At 38.7% G+C, this 20,244-nt stretch overlaps 1 protein-coding gene and 1 long non-coding RNA gene across 3 annotated transcripts; both read left to right on the top strand.

The window, feature by feature from the left end:
- The first annotated feature begins 8,851 nt into the window (after positions 1-8,851).
- LOC124277967 (thymidine kinase 2, mitochondrial-like) lies at positions 8,852-18,852 on the top strand. Of its 2 annotated transcripts, none has more exons than XM_046713690.1 (11): positions 8,852-9,576; positions 9,802-9,863; positions 12,486-12,560; positions 13,902-13,955; positions 14,441-14,530; positions 14,839-14,912; positions 15,395-15,483; positions 16,240-16,319; positions 17,083-17,163; positions 18,277-18,590; positions 18,639-18,852. In XM_046713690.1, the coding sequence occupies exons 1-10, from the start codon at positions 9,345-9,347 to the stop codon at positions 18,358-18,360; spliced, it is 921 nt and encodes a 306-aa protein (XP_046569646.1). In that variant the 5' UTR covers positions 8,852-9,344; the 3' UTR covers positions 18,361-18,590; positions 18,639-18,852. The 2 variants fall into 2 exon arrangements, with proteins under 2 accessions (XP_046569646.1, XP_046569645.1); XM_046713689.1 differs by having other exon boundaries at positions 8,853-9,574; positions 9,791-9,863.
- Positions 18,853-18,935: 83 nt separating this feature from the next.
- LOC124277966 lies at positions 18,936-20,168 on the top strand. The gene is made up of 2 exons (XR_006898947.1): positions 18,936-19,315; positions 19,375-20,168. It is a non-coding gene; the product is annotated as an uncharacterized LOC124277966 (long non-coding RNA).
- Positions 20,169-20,244: the final 76 nt, after the last annotated feature.

The raw sequence follows: 20,244 nt of genomic DNA, 5'->3' as shown, positions 1-20,244 counted from the left end.
TAATAATAATAATAATAATATATAGAGATTTATATAGCGCCAATATCCAGATGAGTCCTGCTCAAAGGCGCTTTCATATGAGTCTGACAAGGAAAGAGTCACTTAGAACTGTAACATGATTTGAAAAAGAATGTTTTCAACATTCTCTTAAATGCACAGATTTTCTCTGCACTTTTAATGCCCAATGGGATGTTGTTCCAAAGCATAGGACCTGCTTTTGAGAAACATCTGTCTCCAAATGTCTTTGTCCTCGTACGTGGCACAACTAGTAACTGGGCACTACTAGAACGTAGGGAACGGGAGGGTTGATGGCACTGGATCAGTTCGTTGATGTATGATGGGCCAATACCGTGAAAAGCTTTGTATACAAGCACAAGAATCTTAAATTCTATCCGTTTGACTATTGGGAACCAATGCAGATGCATTATCAATATCATGCCACTTTACTTGAGAATGTTGATATGCGGTTGAACAGTTTGCTGATGAACAGGTCAAGAGTTGAAATATTTTCCACTGTGAAATATTGGTAGTATCCCTTGTCACAACTGTAATCTACAAGCGATACCCTTATGTACTGTTGGAACTGCTCAAGCCACACAATTTCAGGGCTGATGTCAGTGATGACCTCATTCTAGGTCAAGGTCACAGAAACATGCCGACCTACAAATTGTCAGTCAACAATGGACCTGCTAATTCTCCATTTCAAGAAAATGTTTACTATTAACATCAAATTTTTTTAATTGATGTTAATCAGTGAAGTTGCTTCTCTACTCATGCTGACTTTGAAAAAATGAAGTTTGCTAATATTTGATTTCTGTCAACATTAAATAACAGTTTAAAGATGAAGGATATAATGTGCTTGATTAATGGCTGAGGATGCTTTTGACCAACTTTGTGTAAGTCACATAAGGCAGTGCATATAATAGTGTATTTTAGATTTACAGCAAATGTGTTATTCGATTGATTCACTAATATTTGTGCTGTTAAATGTTTCCTGATTGAAATTCTACAGAATTAACTAGAAATCATCCGAGTTAGGTTCTGATAAAATGTATTGTTTACCAGTAACAGTTCCCTGAAAGGAATGTTAGTAAAATCTGAATTTACATTTATTTTCAACTATATTTTTTAACATATTTGTAAATATTTCCAAACAAATGTCTGTAAAATATTTTCCAAATTACATTTGAAATGTATATATGAGAACATACATTTAAGTTATTTGTATATAATTGTGTTCATTTCACTTTGTATTGCTTGTTGCCCCCTTGTAACTAAAATACAAAACCAGGAAACTCTCCTTACTTGTCATATGTATGGGTACTGACCAACTGAAGAAATCTAACATCACATGTTGTCTGTTGTTATGTAACAAGAAACATTCTTTGGACAAGAACACCAGTTCAAGGAAATTGTAGACATCTCATATCTCACAGTGGATTCAAGACCATGCCACAGACAAATGCCTTTACTCACCCAGTCCCAGTTAATTTTGGAAAAATATTTCAACCTGAAGAAGAGAAGTCATGTTATGCCTCCATGCACGTGCATTTCTGTCTCTTTAAAGAGTGTAGAATTCACCGGTATCCTTGTATTCTGTGGCATGTTTTAGTTACTGTAGATTCTTATTAAACTTCAACAAGGTGTTTCTCATTTATCGTAGAGTGAAGCATCCCAGCCCATATATTCCAAAATACAAGTCTTGATATTCTGCAACACTGGCAATGTATAATAAATCCAGAAACATGCAATCCAGGCTTTTGGAATGCTTGTCAGATGCCATTCATCACAGTCACCATCGACTTGTGGCTGCTTCGTACATGAAGGGCATGTACAGCAAGTTTTTATGACCTGGTGACATCATATAAAACAGCAGAATTAATTCGTTGATAAGTTATCCCAACACGATTCGGTAACGTCATCACGCACAGCTGTTAAATTGACACCGACGTTGTCAAAACAATTGAACTGACAACATCTAGACGTTTCCTCGACAAAATGATCATAATCACAAAGCAGTAGTAAGCCTTCTGAATGACTGCCATTGCAACTTTCACAAAAGAACAGTACTTAGACAGGAATCGAAAATGTTTTCAAAACAATGAAGAAATATATTAGCTTACCTGATTGAAATGCAAATGCTATCTCACAGTCTGATTGTCTCTGACATCAGCTGATTTTTGACGTTTTCCATCTCTGAGATCTTCAGTTTGGAGAACACCATAAGGCGTAAGCAATGGTAAGCCTTCTGGGTGCGTGCCACAGCAACTTTCACAAAAGAACAGTACTTAGACGGGAATCGAAAATGTTTTCAAAAGAATGAAGAAATATATTAGCTTACCTGATTGAAATGCAAATGCTATCTCATCAGTACTAGTGTGTACAGTTCCGATATATGGCTCACGAAAGCAATGAATCCGACTGCCGTGCTCAGTGCAAACAGTCTGATTGTCTCTGACGTCAGCTGATTGTTGACGTTTTCCGTCTATGAGGTCATCAGTTTGGAGAACACCATAAGGCGTGACGTAGCTCAATTGTCGAGTCCGTTTGAGTCAGAAACGGACCGATGAATTGCAAATTTTATCATTGTACAAAATTGCCACATAAATATAAATAGTACACATGTTTATCATTTACTAATACCCAACAGCTTTCTTATATTTGAAAATTTTCCGGACTCCACCAAAAAAGTTCTTTAAGAAACTATCATCATTGAAAACGCAAAAGTTGTTATCTGTCGCGGCGGGGTGAAACCGCAGAAACGGAACAGCCACTATCTCGTCGTGCACGGGATACACATGCCTGATGAAAAATGAAGTTGAATGCTGACGTGAAACAGTTGATGATTAAAGTGTACGATTTTTTCCGTGCTGAAGCCGAAAGGGGCAAACCATTTTATGCCATTAATAAATTCCGTAAGCGGGCAGCAAAAGCTTTAGGAGTATCAGCAAGGGTACTGACAAATGTTCTGGAACACAAACATTGTGAGGGTGATGCGAAGCAGGTAGGGGTCGTGTCAAAATCACACAAATTAAAACATTTGGACAACTTTCAAAAGAACCTTGTAAGGCAGTCTATCAACAAGCTCTATTCTGAAAACAAATACATGTCGCTGAAAATTTTAAAAAGCATTTGAAGCAAGAACACAACCTCAGAGTATCAAAGTACACACTCTGGCGACTCTTACACTCTTTCGGGTATCGTTATAAGAAAATTTCGGGGGAGAATAGGTCAGTACTCTGTGAACGCCCTGATATCGTTCGCTTGAGAAATAATTTTCTCAGGGTTATAAAGAAGAAGCGCGAGGAAGGGTTCGAGCCAGTGTACTTGGACGAGACCTGGGTCAATGCCTCGCACACTGCCAGCAGTCAGTGGGTACCCGATGGGGGTGATAAGGGGTCACGTAGAAAGCTGCCTCTAGGGAAAGGAGAGAGACTAATCATTCTCCATGCTGGTTGCTCCAGCAAAGGCTTTCTCCCAGGCTGCGACTTGGTATTCAGGGCAAAGTCCACAGATAACAGAGACTACCATTCCGAGATGAATGGTGCGGTTTTCCTCGATTGGGTTAAAAACAAGTTGGTACCAGCTCTACCAGAGAAGTCTTTTATCGTAATGGACAATGCCCCATACCACAGCGTGCAGGACCCCGACAGTAAAGCCCCGACATCGAACAGTCGAAAAGGTGATATGATATCATGGCTCGACAAATTTCAGATCGCACGGCCTTCAAAGGCAACGAAGCCTCAGCTATATGAGATCATAAAAACCCACAAAGGTGAACCTTTCTACAAAGTTGACAGTTACATAAAAAGTAAGGGTCACGATATTCTGCGACTTCCACCCTATCACTGTGACCTTAACCCCATTGAAATGATATGGGGTATTGTCAAAGGAGATGTTGCCAGATCAAACACAACTTTTAGATTACGTGACGTAGAGGTTTTGGTTAAGGAATCCCTTAACAAAATCACGACTGAAACTTGGCAAAACTGTGTCAACAAGGTAGCTAACGTCATTGAACAAGGTTACTGGTCTCGGGATGGCTTACAACAGGCAACTGTGGCACCACTTGTCATCCCTTTAAGTCGTGACTATGACACTACGACAGACGAGGAACCGACAGGTCTCCCGGAATAGATTTTGAGATGTCCCCCGCCATGACTGGCTGTTCCGTTTCTGCGGTTTCACCCCGCCGCGACAGATAACAACTTTTGCGTTTTCAATGATGATAGTTTCTTAAAAGAACTGGAAAATTTTTTTTGGTGGAGTCGGAAAATTTTCAAATATAAGAAAGCTGTTGGGTATTAGTAAATGATAAACATGTGTACTATTTATATTTATGTGGCAATTTTGTACAATGATAAAATTTGCAATTCATCGGTCCGTTTCTGACTCAAACGGAATGAACGCAGTGTTTCTGCCCCTTTGTGTTGCGTTTACTGCAGGCGGCTAAAAGGTACAGGCAGAATGTAGAACTCATCAACAAGTAGTTCCTGGAAACGCAATGCAGAACTGAGAGAACACTGACATGCCTCTTCAACATGCATCAACTCACCAACGAATCGCCAGGTGCAGGTTTATCACTGACGCCGACGTTGTCAAAACAATTGAAATGACAACATTTAGACGTATTCACGACAAATTAATTATCACCACAAAGCAGTAGTAAGCCTTCTGAATGACTGCAATTGCAACTTTCACAAAAGAACAGTACTTAGACGGGAATTGAAAATGTTTGTTTTCAAAACAATGAAGAAATATTTAGCTTACTTGATTGAAACGCAAATGCTATCTCATCATTTCTATTGTGAACAGTTCCGATACATGGCTCCCGAAAGCAATGAATCCGACTGCCGTGCTCAGTGCAAACAGTCTGATTGTCTCTGACGTCAGCTGATTGTTGACGTTTTCCGTCTATGAGGTCATCAGTTTGGAGAACACCACAAGGCGTGACGTAGCTCCATTGTCGACGTCACTGATTTTCGCTTGGTGATCATATCATTGTTTCTAAGCCATTTCCGGCCGAATGGATGTCCTTTTAATCTCGTTCTTGATCTCACATCTAAGTGCGGCATACAGGATCTCACATGAACGCAGTGTTTCTGCCCCTTTGTGTTGTGTTTAGTGCAGGCGGCTAAAAGGTACAGGCAGAATGTAGAACTTATCAACAAGTAGTTCCTGGAAACGCTAATGCAGAACTGAGAGAACACTGACCTGCCTCTTCAACGTGCATCAACTCATGAATGAATTGTCTTTAAGGTCCCTATGGTGGCCAACAAAATGTAATTTGCAAGAATTACTACTAGACTGAATTAGCTTCATTCAAGCAACCCGTGAAGGTCCGGGTTAGAAAGATGCTTGTAAAAGGCGACTAACGGGATCGGGTGGTCAGGCTGGCTGGCTTGGTTGTCACATGTCATCGGTTCCTAATTGCGCAGATCGATGCTCATGCTGTTGATCACTGGAATGTCAGGTCCAGACTCGATTGTTTACAGATCGCCATATAGCTGTAGTGAGTGAGTGAGTGAGTTTGGTTTTACGCCGCTTTTAGCATTATTCCAGCAATATCACGGCAGGGGACACCAGAAATGGGCTTCACACGTTGTACCCATGTGGGGAATCGAACCCGGGTCTTCGGCGTGACGAGCGAACGCTTTAACCACCAGGCTACCCCACCGCCCCCGATATAGCTGGAATTTTGCTGAGTGCGGCGCAAACCTAAACTCACTCACTCATTCAAGCACGTCACACTCTGTCACTGAAGTCCAAAGTAATCTTTGATTCATCCGAAAACGTACCGTTTGCCCTTCGACGATTGACACGAACGACGTCTTGCAGCAACGTGACGGTCCGTCAATCGATGGATAACACGTCGTGGACGTGAAGCGTGCAGGTAACATCAGTGTAGTCGATTACGAACTGTATGTCCACCCTCTCTAACAGTTATACCTCTGTGCAGCTCATCTACAGTTTGAGAGGCACGTTGACCACGATTTCGTGACACAGACGTTCTGATGAAACGGTCTTGTGCGCCAGACAAATATTTGTCTGTCGACATCGGGATTGTAATCTGAGAATTACTGACCGTGGAACGTTAAGGGCTGGTGCCACGATGCCCTGTCCAGTTCCATTTTCCAACATGCCAGTTGTACGTATCCGCCACGTGTCAAAAACGTGTAATTAAGTTCAAAATAATGTTTGTTTTTAGTCTGCTTTAGCACTGAAATGTACAGCAACACACTGCCACGTTTTGCTGTTAATTAGAATTGTTACTAAGACTGTGTGTTGACGTGACTTCTAACTTTTATGTTGTGTACATTCTCCTGCATACCACCCTGTCAAATGTTTAATAATATATATCAGACTCCGATGAAATGTCATATTTCAAGGAAATAAAGAGCTGAATTGAATTCAAAGTGCGCTGTTACGACGTAAATTGTAATAAAAACGCAAATTGTAATACTTGCAGCAAATTGTAATAAATTTGACGTAAATTGTAATACAAACGTAAATTGTAATAAAAATTGACGTAAATTATAATACGCAAATTGTAATAAAAATATTACAATTTGCGTTTTTATTACAATTTACGTCGTAACAGTGCACTTTTTGAAAAACGATTGCACGAAATTGTTTGTACAAAATTCATAATAATGGAATAATCATGTTCTAAATCCATATACAATCATCCTTGATTCCCACATAATATCACCCACAAATGAAATATACCCCCTCTTGTTTTAATCGTGTATCGAATGCTCTATGTGACCATGCGAGGTGTAAATCTGGCAACACGTCCAGGTGTGTTTTCACAACACGAAATCACCATTTACGTTTTAACAGTGAAAAAAGGCGTTCCAACAATATCAGCATCTCAAAGTATCAAAGTACTGGTGATGACAGTATTGCTGTATTGTGCACAGTTGTTATATTTAATTTATCATGTGTGATGATGAATAGTGGATAATAGCTGATGGCAACCTAAAGTGTCTGTATCAGTGTGATACAGGAATAGTATACTGTTTGATAACACATGGTCCTATTATTATAAATATAATCCTTAAAGACACTTTGTTAGAAGTCACCGTCATTATCATAGACCCGTGAAGATCCGGGTTAAATTGATCTTCAGCAACCCATGCTTGTCGTAACGGGATCGGGTGGTCAGACTCGCTGACTTGGTTGACACGACACAGTGGTGTCATCGTATCCCATCGATGCTCGTTCTGTTGATCACTGGATTGTCTGATCCAGACTCGATTATATATAGACCGCCGTCATATAGCTGGACAAATATTGAGTGCAGCTTTAACCAATACACACTCACACACACACGCACGCACACATGCGCGCGCATAGATTGTCTTCTTGCCACCCGCATCGCCCCTGTTACAAAAACCCCTTACGTATACTACTCTTATTTCCATCCTCGATTTAGAACCGTATTTTAGTAAGCTCATATATATAGACAGATGGAATAATATGCCCTTAATAGAACGAACATGTAACCTATGTCAGAAGAACTGCATTGGCGATGAATACCATGCACTCCTGTGTTGCGATTATTTTAGCGAATATGAAAAAGATGGTGTCACCATACTTTTATGTTTATCCAAACGAGTTAAAATTTGGTACTCAATTTAAAAGTAAGAACATATATGTACTTAGAAAGCTAAGTAAGCTCTGTTCTCTCCTGAATGCTAATCTACAAGTGCTCTAGATAAGCAAATATACTCTCATCTACCTTGTACATAATGTGTTTGAGTTAGTATACATGTACATGTACATAAATATAGTCAATTGTTATACCAAAATGCATGTATTTTGAATACTATTGTACACTGAACTTCAGATACCTGGAAGAGGCCTGGAAGTAATAAATATTCGGTTCTGATCTGGATAGTAGACTGGCTCCACCCCAATTCTCTTGTTAATGAGGGTGCAGGTGCGCTTGTACACATTGCTCGCTCACGCTGTGCATTAATTACCATCATCTCTCGACTTTACTTACTTATAAAATAAATTTGATGGAATTTGATGCAATATACCAATGAGTACCTAAGAAACATTTGTCAAGTAGTAGAAACACACCCATCATAATTATATGTTAACTAAACAAACAAAGGACAAGTCAGAAAAACAATTCCAATCCAATTGTGATCAACGGGTGAAAACGGTATTGATTCCCTTACTCATTGTGGCTTTCGCGGTGATTCGCGGCACCGAGGTTTGTACTTGAAATGTGGCTTTAGCGGCAAATGGTATTTTTCAAATGTGGCTTTCCCGGGCGGACACCGCTGAAGACAGATTATTAAAGTTCACTAATGTGAAGATGTATTTTTGTTTCTTGGATGATTCCATTTTTACAAAGGTGTTGCAAAGGTAGTTGTTGGTGCAGTCAACCATACCTAATGCTGTTTTAACCCCTATGACTAGTGGGACGTATGACTAATGGGAGGACACCAGATTGCCCGTACACGAAGCTAGAAAGCTGCTTTATATTGGTTTTGGTTTTCTTCACATCAATTAGAACACGTAATGGCACATAAAATGTGGCACACCTATTGAAATGAATGAAAAGGATATGTAGAGAAATGGAATGGAATGTCATTTATAAGTAAACGTCAAGCGAGCGATTGGGCAAGTCTGCATTGCATCAGCTCTAAAATTGATATCTGACATTAAGCATTGTTCCATTTCAATTAGAGTTTATGATGACTTTATTTTGAGGACATACTGTTTAAAATAACATATCTATATTTCCGTGACTAAACGTTAGTTAGACTAAAACTATATATAGTTCGCCTGGCCTGGCTTCGATTTGCGCAGCCACTTAGGGCATGTAATTCTGGTGGAAATGACGGAGACCCACGTGTCATCAAATCTCCGCGCAGCGTCAAAACGAAGTGATCGCAGTTGTTTTACTTCACCCGCGGTGCTGTGGCGAGTTTCGAACATGCGCGCCAAGTGGATAGTGTTGCGAAAGGGACATGCAATCACCAACTGGCCACATCACTGTGCAAATATGTGACATGTTTGTAATTGAGAAGTCGAAGATAATCGGAACATGCAGACCGAAGTGAAATGTACTTGTCTTCCTGATATTGGAAGAGTGCATTGCAGTAGACGAAATCGAACGTGATGATATGTAGATTATTGCTTGTATTATATAAACGTTATCAGTTTTATTTTTGAACACGAGTCAGTTCGTAGATGAGAAGACTTTTTGTTCTGTTATTCAAATCGTGGCGAAACAAACCCCACGGTCTCTGTTTTTACAGTCAATCGATTGATGGAAATGCTTGGAGGTTGTTTACAATATTAGTTCGTCAAGTTTCCAGCAGATGTCGTGGCGAAGATTGACCAATCAACGTACAGCAAGTGACAGCCTGGCGGTTTTTACGATTGTGGGAACCGCCTTCACACGGATTTGCGCCAGAAGATTTTTTTGTGGGGATCAGCCGACACGATCGAAAAAAACCAAAACGTCATCAGGAACGTCATCTAAACGATTTGAAGAAATGTTGGGGACGTTCGAAAACTTCAGAAATATGAAATTAAAGACACCTGTACAAGGTGAGTGTTTTTTGTGTGTAGGTGAAGGCCTGAAATCGTTGAAACTAAAGACCAGTTGATTGTGTATCATATGTTTAATTTCTATAATAATTATTAGGTGCGGGTGCATTTTCATAATATCCTAAATTAAAAGAAAACAGATTTTCTTTATAATGCTGAAATGATGGTCGGAATGAATTTTATGCTGATGTGATATAGAGCATGCATGTACGTTTGGTGCTGCAGATGACTACATCAGGGATGTGCAAAAGGAGTTCTCTGTGTCTCCAGATCAGAAAAACTTTACGGTAATTTTGTTTCCATGCCTGATGAACTTAATGAAATTGGTCATTGGGAAAGACTGAATCCCCGCTAAAATTTCATTCTAGTGAAATCATATCACCTGATATATATTCCTCATCTGATAAGGATGAGTTTTAACATGTTTCTTTAATTGTATCTGATCATTCTGAAAGACATATCCAACTTCTAAAAATGCCATTCAAAGAAATGTTTCCTCAACCAGGGATTGGGAAAGACAGGGACCATGGGCCATTTTGCACATAAGAATAAAACAATGGCCCATTTAAATTGAAGTTTACTATTGATACAAGGGCAGTGGACGATTCTAAATTCAGAAAATGGATAATAATCCTGAAAATAGCCCATTGTCAAAGTTCTCTATCCCAATCGGCCTACCTTTAGAATACAGCACCACAAACTTTAAAAATACGTCATAATACCCTTTTACGTAATGTAATGTGTTTTGTTCGAAAGCACGTTCTCGAAACAATGCCCTATGACGCCTGCATGGCAACGCGGTTGTCTGGCTCAGCGAGTGTGTATAAGCTCCGCTCACTGGTGTTTCATCTCTACGAGCTATGTCATTGCATAAGCCCAACAATGTTGAGAGTTTCCAGTAGCGCAATATTTTGCAAGCACCAGTTTGAAATATTTTTCTTTTTTCACTAATACACTCATATTTATTTGTATTACGGGCTGCTGAGGTGTTATGTTTTGTGTATTTTGTAAGTTTTTAAATTTACATATATATATTTGTCATTCAGTAATTTGCACCATCTACATAGAAAAGTGTTTTATTAGTATTTTATTTTTCGAAGCGGTAATAATGCATTACACTAGCCACGTCAGTCGTGTTTGTGCCGGTTCGGTCAATGCATTCTATTTATTAGGATTAATTCAAGGGGCTAGGGTTTAGGGGTTAGGGTTGGGTTTGGGGACCTAATGCAATATAGTAGGTACATGTCCGGTGGTTCGGTCAATGCATTCTATTTATTAGGATTATTTCAAGGGGTTAGGGCTGAGGGTTTAGGGTTAGGGTTAGGTAGTAGGTACATGTCCGGTGTAATACATGAGTACCATTTGTTGTTTTTCCTTTTTTGCATTTTAATACGTTTTTTTCACACAAAAACAGGAAACCAAAAACGTCGAAAGTTCATTAAGAAATGGGTTAATGTAGAAATTTTGGGCTAATGGAAATTGGCCTGGAATTTGCACTGAAGCCTCTTTCACATGCAACATAAATTTTGTAAAGTAATGATTCGAAGGCTAACTCACCCTCGTGTCGTCACTACACATGCTCATGTCTCCCCCGTTCCTTTGTGCGATCCACATTATCCTTACAGTGTTCCCTACATCACTTTTCTGTCACAAAATCACCGATTTATATAAAAGCGCGTCATTCATGCATGCACTGTGAAATCTACGTCTGACGCCTGACGTCAACAACCCTTTTCAGTTTGAGGCATATCGGCTCATTCCACGCCACACGTTAATTTGTAGATTACAGAATGGGACGAGTGTGCCACATGGCATCGGATGCATTCGGCAATTGTCCGTAGAATAAAATCAAGAGACACCAAGTCTACCCGTATCATTCGTAATTGTCCGTGACCTATTCGACTCTTTCCGTTTATTTCCGTGACGTCACAGGAATGACTCGATAAATTTGCACATTGTGCAACAGTGTGGACGTAGCTCAGTCGGTTAGCTGTCGAGCTAACAATCCGAAGGTCGTGGGTTCGCGTCCGACGGGTTCACACAAACTGGTTGCTTGTCTTAACACACGTGACCTATGGCAGAGATCGTCCTCACGAGAAGTTGTGGTGCTGTATTCTAAAGGTGCTCCCCAATCCCTGCTCATTGTTAAAATTTAGGGGGGATACAGGCGGAAGTCTTACCCAAATGTCATCACTGTCTCTCTAGTGTCACATTATGAATTTATGAATTTTTAGAAAGTGTTTCTCTTGATCTAGAACAAATGAAAATGTCAGAACAAAACCCCATACCATATAGATTCTTAAATGTAATAACCATTCTGAAAGGGTTAAAATTACACTATTTTTTACCTGACTTTACTCTTTTGTTTAACCTTCTGTTTTCTGAGAATACAAAGCTTCAGGTAGGGTTGCTCTGCAAAGAATACTTTCATTGTTTAGATCACTGAAGCTTTCCGTATTTACCTGCTGTCAGACTATTTACTGTTGCTGTAGATGTTGAGATATTGAGGGGCTCCAGATAATTTTTCAACATCAGGAGTACATACTCCTTCTTTTTTCAATACAGGAGTACTGGAAAACCTTAGAGTACTGAATGGAATTTAATGGAGTATCAGTAATCTTGTGTTTCGTTTCATGTATACATGCACCACAACATTGCTACTATTGTGTAAACAGGTTAACAAACAATAAAACAATACTTTTTCAGATAAATATGTCTGTAAATGATTCTTAGACTGTACACCATTGCTATAGTACGTATCTGCTACATTTTCTAAAGTATTTCCTACCATATCGTGCATATTTTTTATCCGTACATACGCTGATACAGCCCTTATCTGGAGCCCTGTTCTAGCAATGCCGTTTGTGGCACCAAATGTGACTGGCATGTTGATGATGGCATGTTGACAGGTTTCTGTGGAGGGGAACATTGGATGTGGGAAAACTACACTCCTGGAATACTTCCAGCAATCCGACAGTGTCCAGGTGAGCTATTCCAAGAATTATCCTGGGTCAGGTTCTGCATGTAAAACAAAGCACTGTTTAACTTCTTTGAGAGTCATTTTAGAAGTTGTATAGATGAAGAAAAACAAAGTTCTATGAATGGTCAACTTCTTTATTGCAATGAGTGCGACGTTTCGGAGTAGGTACTAACACCGTTATCATGCTTGATAACAGTGTTAGTACCTACACCGTAACATCACACTCATTGCAAAACACTGTTCAGTATTGACAGGGAACTAAGCAGTGCTGCAGTAATTTATTTACCTGGACAGGTGCTTGTCAGAGTTTAGGACAGTCACTGCATGCATGGTTTCATATGAACATTTTGGTATTATTGACATTTGTGTTTACAGCAGCAAAGAAAACTCTGCTCACTGGTGTCGTGAAAATGTCCATTTTAGTTGCATCAGAAGTAGTGATTGTCAACAAATACAAAACATGCTGACATGGCATCATTGAAAACTTTACAATCTTTCTTGGTTGACTAAGCCTCTCTTTGAATGACAGGGCACTTCCTGGTATTGTTTCAAAATAAGTTGGAGACTGGTATTCAGACTGCTACTGTAACCCATTATTATATCTATTTTACCTTATCCTGGTATTCAGACTGCTACTGTAACCCATTATTATATCTATTTTACCTTATCCTGGTATTCAGACTGCTACTGTAACCCATTATTATATCTATTTTACCTTATCCTGACTCATACTACTATTTTCGCTAGAGTCGGGATAAGTATAAATGATATTTTTATCCCCCAAAATTAAATTTTGGTATTCTAAGTGTACCTTACACAATTTCAGGGTTAGCTTATTTGGGATATGTTTCAAAATAAGATATTTGTACAAAGATGTATGACATGACAGACACATGGAAATGTTTGTAAGGACAAATTTGATGCACTGTATGGGATACCATGGGATTCAAGCTGAAAGGATGTTATTAATCTATCTTAGTGAAAACATCTTTGGGTGGCATTTGGAAGTTGGTGTAATGAACAATGGGGATACAACTTCTATATTATTAATAAGAGCAACATTTTGGTGTAGCAACTACAGGCCGTCTGGGTTCAAATAATACGATGAATGACTAAACATGTTAAATAACTGGAAATAGGGATGCGTGCACAAAACATAACCATGATAAATAGGACACATGGTCATGAAACCTCTGTACAAAACAGGATCTGAAATCTGACGTTTTGTGATCAATCACAGAAGAGTTGTTTAAGAAACTATAATGTAGTATTGTTCTATTTCATGCTTCATACCAAGGCGCATGTTTTTTGTTGTTGGTGAGTTGTCAATGTGTGGGTGTTTCAGGCACTACAAGAGCCAGTGGAGCAGTGGACCAATATACAGGGACATAATGCCTTGGTGAGTCACATCAACTCCACTTCAGTGTTGGAATCAAAGCATCTTTCTGGTAACCTGAGATTGAATATGTATTCATTACAGTATCAGGGATTCTAATACTACAGCAGCAAACTGTCTGGAGAGCATTGAATACGTCAAGGTTATTTATGATATGGCAGGAATATATGTAGGATTATATATGATGTGCCTTTGGCACATTGGAAAAAAATATTACACTTCAAATTTATATTTCTGTTTTAATGCTCATTTTTCCATAAATTCTGAGAATGTAGGAAATTGTAATGTCCATTTTTGCAAGTTTGAATCTCATTTGCTGCAGGCTTGAGGCCTGAATGCTGGCATTACAGCAGGTCTATAGGACTTTCTATATGGTTATCATGAAAGTGCATATGCAAGACTGAAGTAAGCATAGTGATGAAATGATTGTGTGTATTTCTGTGTCATACATAGTTTACTTAATTTCTAATAAATGATAATTGTTACAGGGTCTATTGTATGAAGATCCTTCAAGATGGAGCTTCTCCTTCAATATGTATGCTCAACTGACCCGCATCAAGATGCACACTAAGCCTCACGTAAGTCGGCTTGTTGAGCTGACCAAAGCAGGTTATGCTCAGCCTGCAGTCATGAATCCCAATATTTGACCAATTATATTCAGAAAGATCTTATGCTTTGCTTGAAAGTGTGTTTCAAACAACAATAAACCTGTTAGGAGTTACAAACAATTCTTGTGTTGCCACCGTCTTGATAATTTCCTGTGTGGTTGAAAACAAATGTTAATATTTGAAAAGCCAGATTTTGTTGTTCAGTGTCTGAGACAGTCCTAGGCATTCTGTTGTGAGTAGATGCACCAGTAGCAATGTAGGACTGATGATGTTTTCAGACCAAACCCATCAAGATGTTGGAGCGTTCCCTGTACAGCACCCGCTACTGCTTCGTGGAGAACAGCTACCGCAGGTCAGCTATGTCATGTTGTACATTCATAGTGGCTGTGTCACATTGCCTATAGATTCTATGCAAGTAATTTGTTGCAACAAACACATTGTCCTTTCTTTATTGACCCATGCTTTTAGTAACAGGTGACTAACAGAATCGGATGGTCAGGCTCACTGACTTGGATGACACATGTCATCATATCCCAGTTGAGTAGATCGATGCTGATGCTGTTGATCACTGGATTGTCTGGTCCAAACTTGATTGTTAACAGACTGCCACCATACAGCTGGAATAGTGCTGAGCACTGGGTGAAACAACAAGCAGAACAATTCTTCAGGACCAAATGTTATTAGTCATAAGTCATGTTTAATTTTTCAACCAGAGAATAATAGCTTGTAGACTGAATTATTAATATGTCTATGTTAACATTCTATGATAACATGACAAGGAATAAGGCTAAAAGATTTCTGAACATATTATTTATGTTTTCATCATTTTTACAGCCAAACTATTAACGGGCTGGAATATGCAATACTGACAGAATGGTTTAACTGGCTGTCAAAAACACAGAAAGCAGAGTTAGATCTCATTGGTGAGTAATATTTAGTTAAAGCGTTGCAGGCATTTTGTCAGTCTAGTCATAGCTTTGAGCCAGGGGGATGCCATGCCAATTTACGCTTATCTACCAGTTTTTCAATGTCTGTTGTGGAAGCCCCATTGACTGTCACTGACTTTGTATGCTGGACATATGGTACACTATGGCTCCAGAGTAAGATTGGTCCCCAGCAACCTGTGTTGGTTGTCATAACTAAAGGCAACTAGATGGATTGGTTGGTCAGACCTGGTGATTGTGTGTCTCATTGCTCACAATGTCATTCAAGTCATTATCTGGTCCAGTCTTGATATTTACAGGTCATCACCCATCATCAGGTGGACAATGTAGCATTAACAACAGATTCAGATGCAGGGGTAGAAATAACTTTAAAATTGCTTGTGTACACCGGTACAGTGGCACATGTAAAATCACTTGCCCTGATCATTTTTCCTCTATACGGTTTTTCTTGTTGATTATTTAAATAAACAACATAATTAACATTGGAAAGTTAACTGGACATTGGTACAGCATGATATACAAATTTGCTTGCCCGACTGGAAAAAACACTGGACTTGGACGTCGGGCAATGGGTTATTTCCACCGCTGCGATAGGTTTCAAATTATGTCATTAATGGAAATGTTCAGCAGCTGATATTTCAAAACAGATGTTCATCACAATTAAGTCTATGGATGTGCCAAATATGCCATCGTAACTATGGCCTGTAAACATTTCTATGTGTTCAATTGTTACAGTGTATTTGCATGCTGACCCAGAAGTGTGCTATGAGCGTATCAAAAAGAGGTCACGGAAGGAAGAGTCGTGTGTGCCAAAGGTAAGTTAAAATCCTGACAAAGGACTATTTGATATTGTACTAACTACAAGTTACATGTATATCCAGAGCTACAGATAACTTTTTAGGTCATTGAGTTATGAACTCGCTTATGTTCATCTCAATAGGGTATCCTAATTTTCCTTTGAGTAACTAAATAAACTGCACTCACCTCACTCAAACTCAATTGGTTATTTTGCCATTGTCCATTAATTTTAAAAATATGATATAGTTTAAATGTTAGTGTTTGGTATTTATATTTGATCTGTAATATGAGAAACGATAAGAAAGATTGCAAGTTGTCAAGTTCATGTCATGAATGATGAAATAGAACCTCTCAATATCCTTCAGTTAATTTATCTATCCACCGGTATGCAAGCTAAGATTTGACATTTTGTGTGTACGCATGTAAGATCACATTTATTGAGTATTTAAAAACAATTCAAATGTACTTGTACGCAATAGACTTAATAGGAATTGAATTTTCACATAAATATTTGCGTAATTTAAGCAGATACGCAGCTTATCTGTACCTCTGTATATCTAATGTTTGAATTCCAAAATTATAAATAGCCGGCCTGTATGACTCAGTATCTATAACTTAGCTACATGATAAAAGCTTGAAATAATAGAGTATTACCTGTACTTTATTGAAAGGGTAGGTAATATATGGCCATGCTATAGATGAGGCAGAAGATGTCTGTTGATAACGTCACACATCTTCAGATGTTAGTTGTGAGAACTACATGTAGGTTTCTCTTTGCAGACACTCATTGATGACATCCACGACCTACATGAAGACTGGCTGGTGAAGCAGACGTTAGGCTCCATCCCTGCTCCTGTGTTGGTGAGTATATCCTTGTATTAATGGGGATTCCAGGTTAGGATGGGTCCCCAGCAATCTATGCTGATTGAAAACTCCAACTGATGGCTAGTAGTGGTGAGAATTGGTTGTGATTTCATAATCGATCATCAGTTACAATTGGATTGGCCCATCCGATCAATCATCGGTTATATTAAATCACAAGAATACCCTCTAAATAATAAATATATTACACAAGGTCATGTGTTTGTTATTGTCTCAGACTTCTGAAGGTAAGCAAGTACAGTTCAGAGACTGATAGTTGAACATGTAGAGGTACACAAAAGAAAAGATTTTTTTTTTTTTTTATGGTTTATTATTTACCATCAACAGCATCAATTACCAACCGGTCAGATGTCATAAAAACACTACATGACTAAAATGCGCCTTGAAGTGTAGTTGACAGAAAATGGATGACGAGGCGGTAATCAGTTTGTGATTGAGAATAATGTTAAAATTGGTGCTATCACGGTTGGAGCGAAAAGTGTACCCTCATGAACATGGTAAGCGGAAGTTGTATGCGCATGGAATGAGGTGAAATACACATGACAGTTTGTTGTGATCGCAAGCTCCAATAAATATGACATTTATCAAAACAAAATATATGCATGTATCCATTTTCTGTCAACTACACTTCATTTCGAGGCGTGAGTAGACGCAATGTGATTGTGATTTCTGTGAATAATGCGGACCAAAGTTATAATCATCGGTAACTGCCAGTTGTCTTGTGGTCTGAGTATCTGGAAAGGGTAACCAATCAATTTTCGATTATAATCGATCATTGGAACACCAATAATGGCTCGTCATAATACCCTGGTGATATGGATCATTGTTAACCATTTCTATCACTGGTCCAGACATGATTATTTACATCATCTTGCTGGAATATTAGCTGATGTTATACAACAAATAAATCAACAGATACCAGCTCTGCATTCTTGAATGCTGCCCAGATGAAGGGAATGAGCTATCAACCATCTTTGTTTGGATCACTTAACACTGGCATGAGTATTGTTAACTAGTGTCAAATATATCACCTACCAGTTGTGCTATACAAGTTGCTTTTGGTTGTAATGTGTTTGTATGTCTGCATTTCAGATTCTAGATGCCAACCGTGGATACGACAAGATGAAGTCCTTGTATGAAGACAAGCGTCAGGAGATTCTATGTGGACATGTATAGTAGAAGATAGACTCATGTACATAGTGACTGTAGTAGTGCAATGAACACCTGAAAACTGACATTAGTCAGGTCATGTGTGACTGGGTCACAGACCACTTATATAGGTCTGAGGTCATGTGTGACTGGGTCACAGACCACTTATATAGGTCTGAGGTCATGTGTGACTGGGTCACAGACCACTTATATAGGTCTGAGGTCATGTGTGACTGGGTCACAGACCACTTATATAGGTCTGAGGTCATGTGTGTCTGGGTCTGGGTCACAGACCACTTATATAGGTCTGAGGTCATGTGTGTCCATAAGGATTGTGTGTTTGGGTGCAGGAAGACATCTTGTTATGGCCAAAACAAAAAAACAACACAACCTCAAAATGCAATTCACCAAGTCAAGAAAACTATCAGTTCACTTAAAACAAGTATTTATGGATGACAACTTCTTTTATTCTAGAGCAAGACATTTCGATACAGGTTCTTGTATCATTTTCTTACTACGACGTACGATACAAGAACCTGTATCGAAACGTCATGCTCTAGAATAAGTTGTCATCCATATATACTTGTTCTATCTGACTAATCTGTTCGATTGGCATTTTAGAAGTTGATGGATAATGGAAAAGTATAATACTTTATGGAAAGTCTGACTTCCAACTTCTAAAATGCCACTCAAAGAAGTTTTCAGTTCACTGCCTTATTTCACATGGTTGCAAACCACTTCTTGTCTTTGACAATTACATGTCAACTTAAAACAATTGACACTAGCATTTTGACTTTATAACTTAGCCTGTACAATAAGCATGGACGTATAATTTTGTCTTTAATATATGAAGTGAAACTGATTGATATGCAAAAGGCACATACTTGTCTACCCAGTTATGATTCGAAGTTTTTGTGCCAAGCACTGCTTGTCTTCCTGGTGCCTGATCTAGAGGTGATCATGTTCACAGATGAGGAAGTTTGTGCTGTGTGCCATGGTTTTTATCATTATCAACGTAAGTACCCCATGTGCCTCGACCAGTTACCTCATACACTGGGCATTTTTGATATTTTATTGTTTCTTGTGAATTATTATAGTTGTTTGTTAATGATATTACTGCCGCTGCCAGTAAAGACTTCCCAGATTAATGTCTAACTAATAGTTGCAAGCAGCTTATGTACATGACAGAGATGGATTGACAGCTACTTTCAACAGTACTTCATTTCTGAGATCAGTGTTCAACATTCAGGGGAACATAGGGTGAAGTATGTTAATCTTGGGTCCCCCAAATCTGCAAGTAAGGGCTTTCAACTTCAAGCTTATTTTTGAACACCGCTAAAGTGATGTAGGTCAGTCAATGACGTGTCTCAAAATCATACTAGTATCAGAAACTGATACATTGGCCCATTTCTGGTGTCCCCGCCGTGATGTTGCTGGAATATTGCTAAAAGCGGCGTAAAACTCAGTCAGAGCCATATTTCCAAATAGTGACATGCATATACATGTTCAAGATTTGTACAATCAGTATATTTGTTTTGTTTTTCCCAACAGAATGTGGAAATCACTGGCTATGATGTGATCACATCAGGCACCAATATTACACTTTGTGACGTATTTGGTTGATGTGAAACTGTTTTTGCTCACTTTGATTTGGAGTGAGCTTAAGAAGTGTTTCTGTTCATTCAACTTTAAGGTATTCATCAAGATACAGCTACTTTTATTGAACAGGTATTCATCAAGTTATTTATTCATCAAGATACAGCTACTTTTATTGAACATTTCTGTATTTACCAGTGTATGTTTTTTGTACTTGGAATACAGTGATCTGAGTGTTGTGTTCTCAGTGCTAATTCAAATCTTTAAGTGCTAAATGTTATGGAGTTCATTGACAGTTATATAGTAATATGATGT

Source organism: Haliotis rubra, unplaced genomic scaffold (genome assembly GCF_003918875.1).
Source record: "Haliotis rubra isolate DU_JTF1 unplaced genomic scaffold, ASM391887v1 Scf23, whole genome shotgun sequence".
In the NCBI taxonomy this organism is placed as follows: domain Eukaryota; kingdom Metazoa; phylum Mollusca; class Gastropoda; order Lepetellida; family Haliotidae; genus Haliotis; species Haliotis rubra.
Note: the sequence above shows the minus strand (reverse complement) of the source record. Positions and strands in the feature narration are given on the sequence as shown.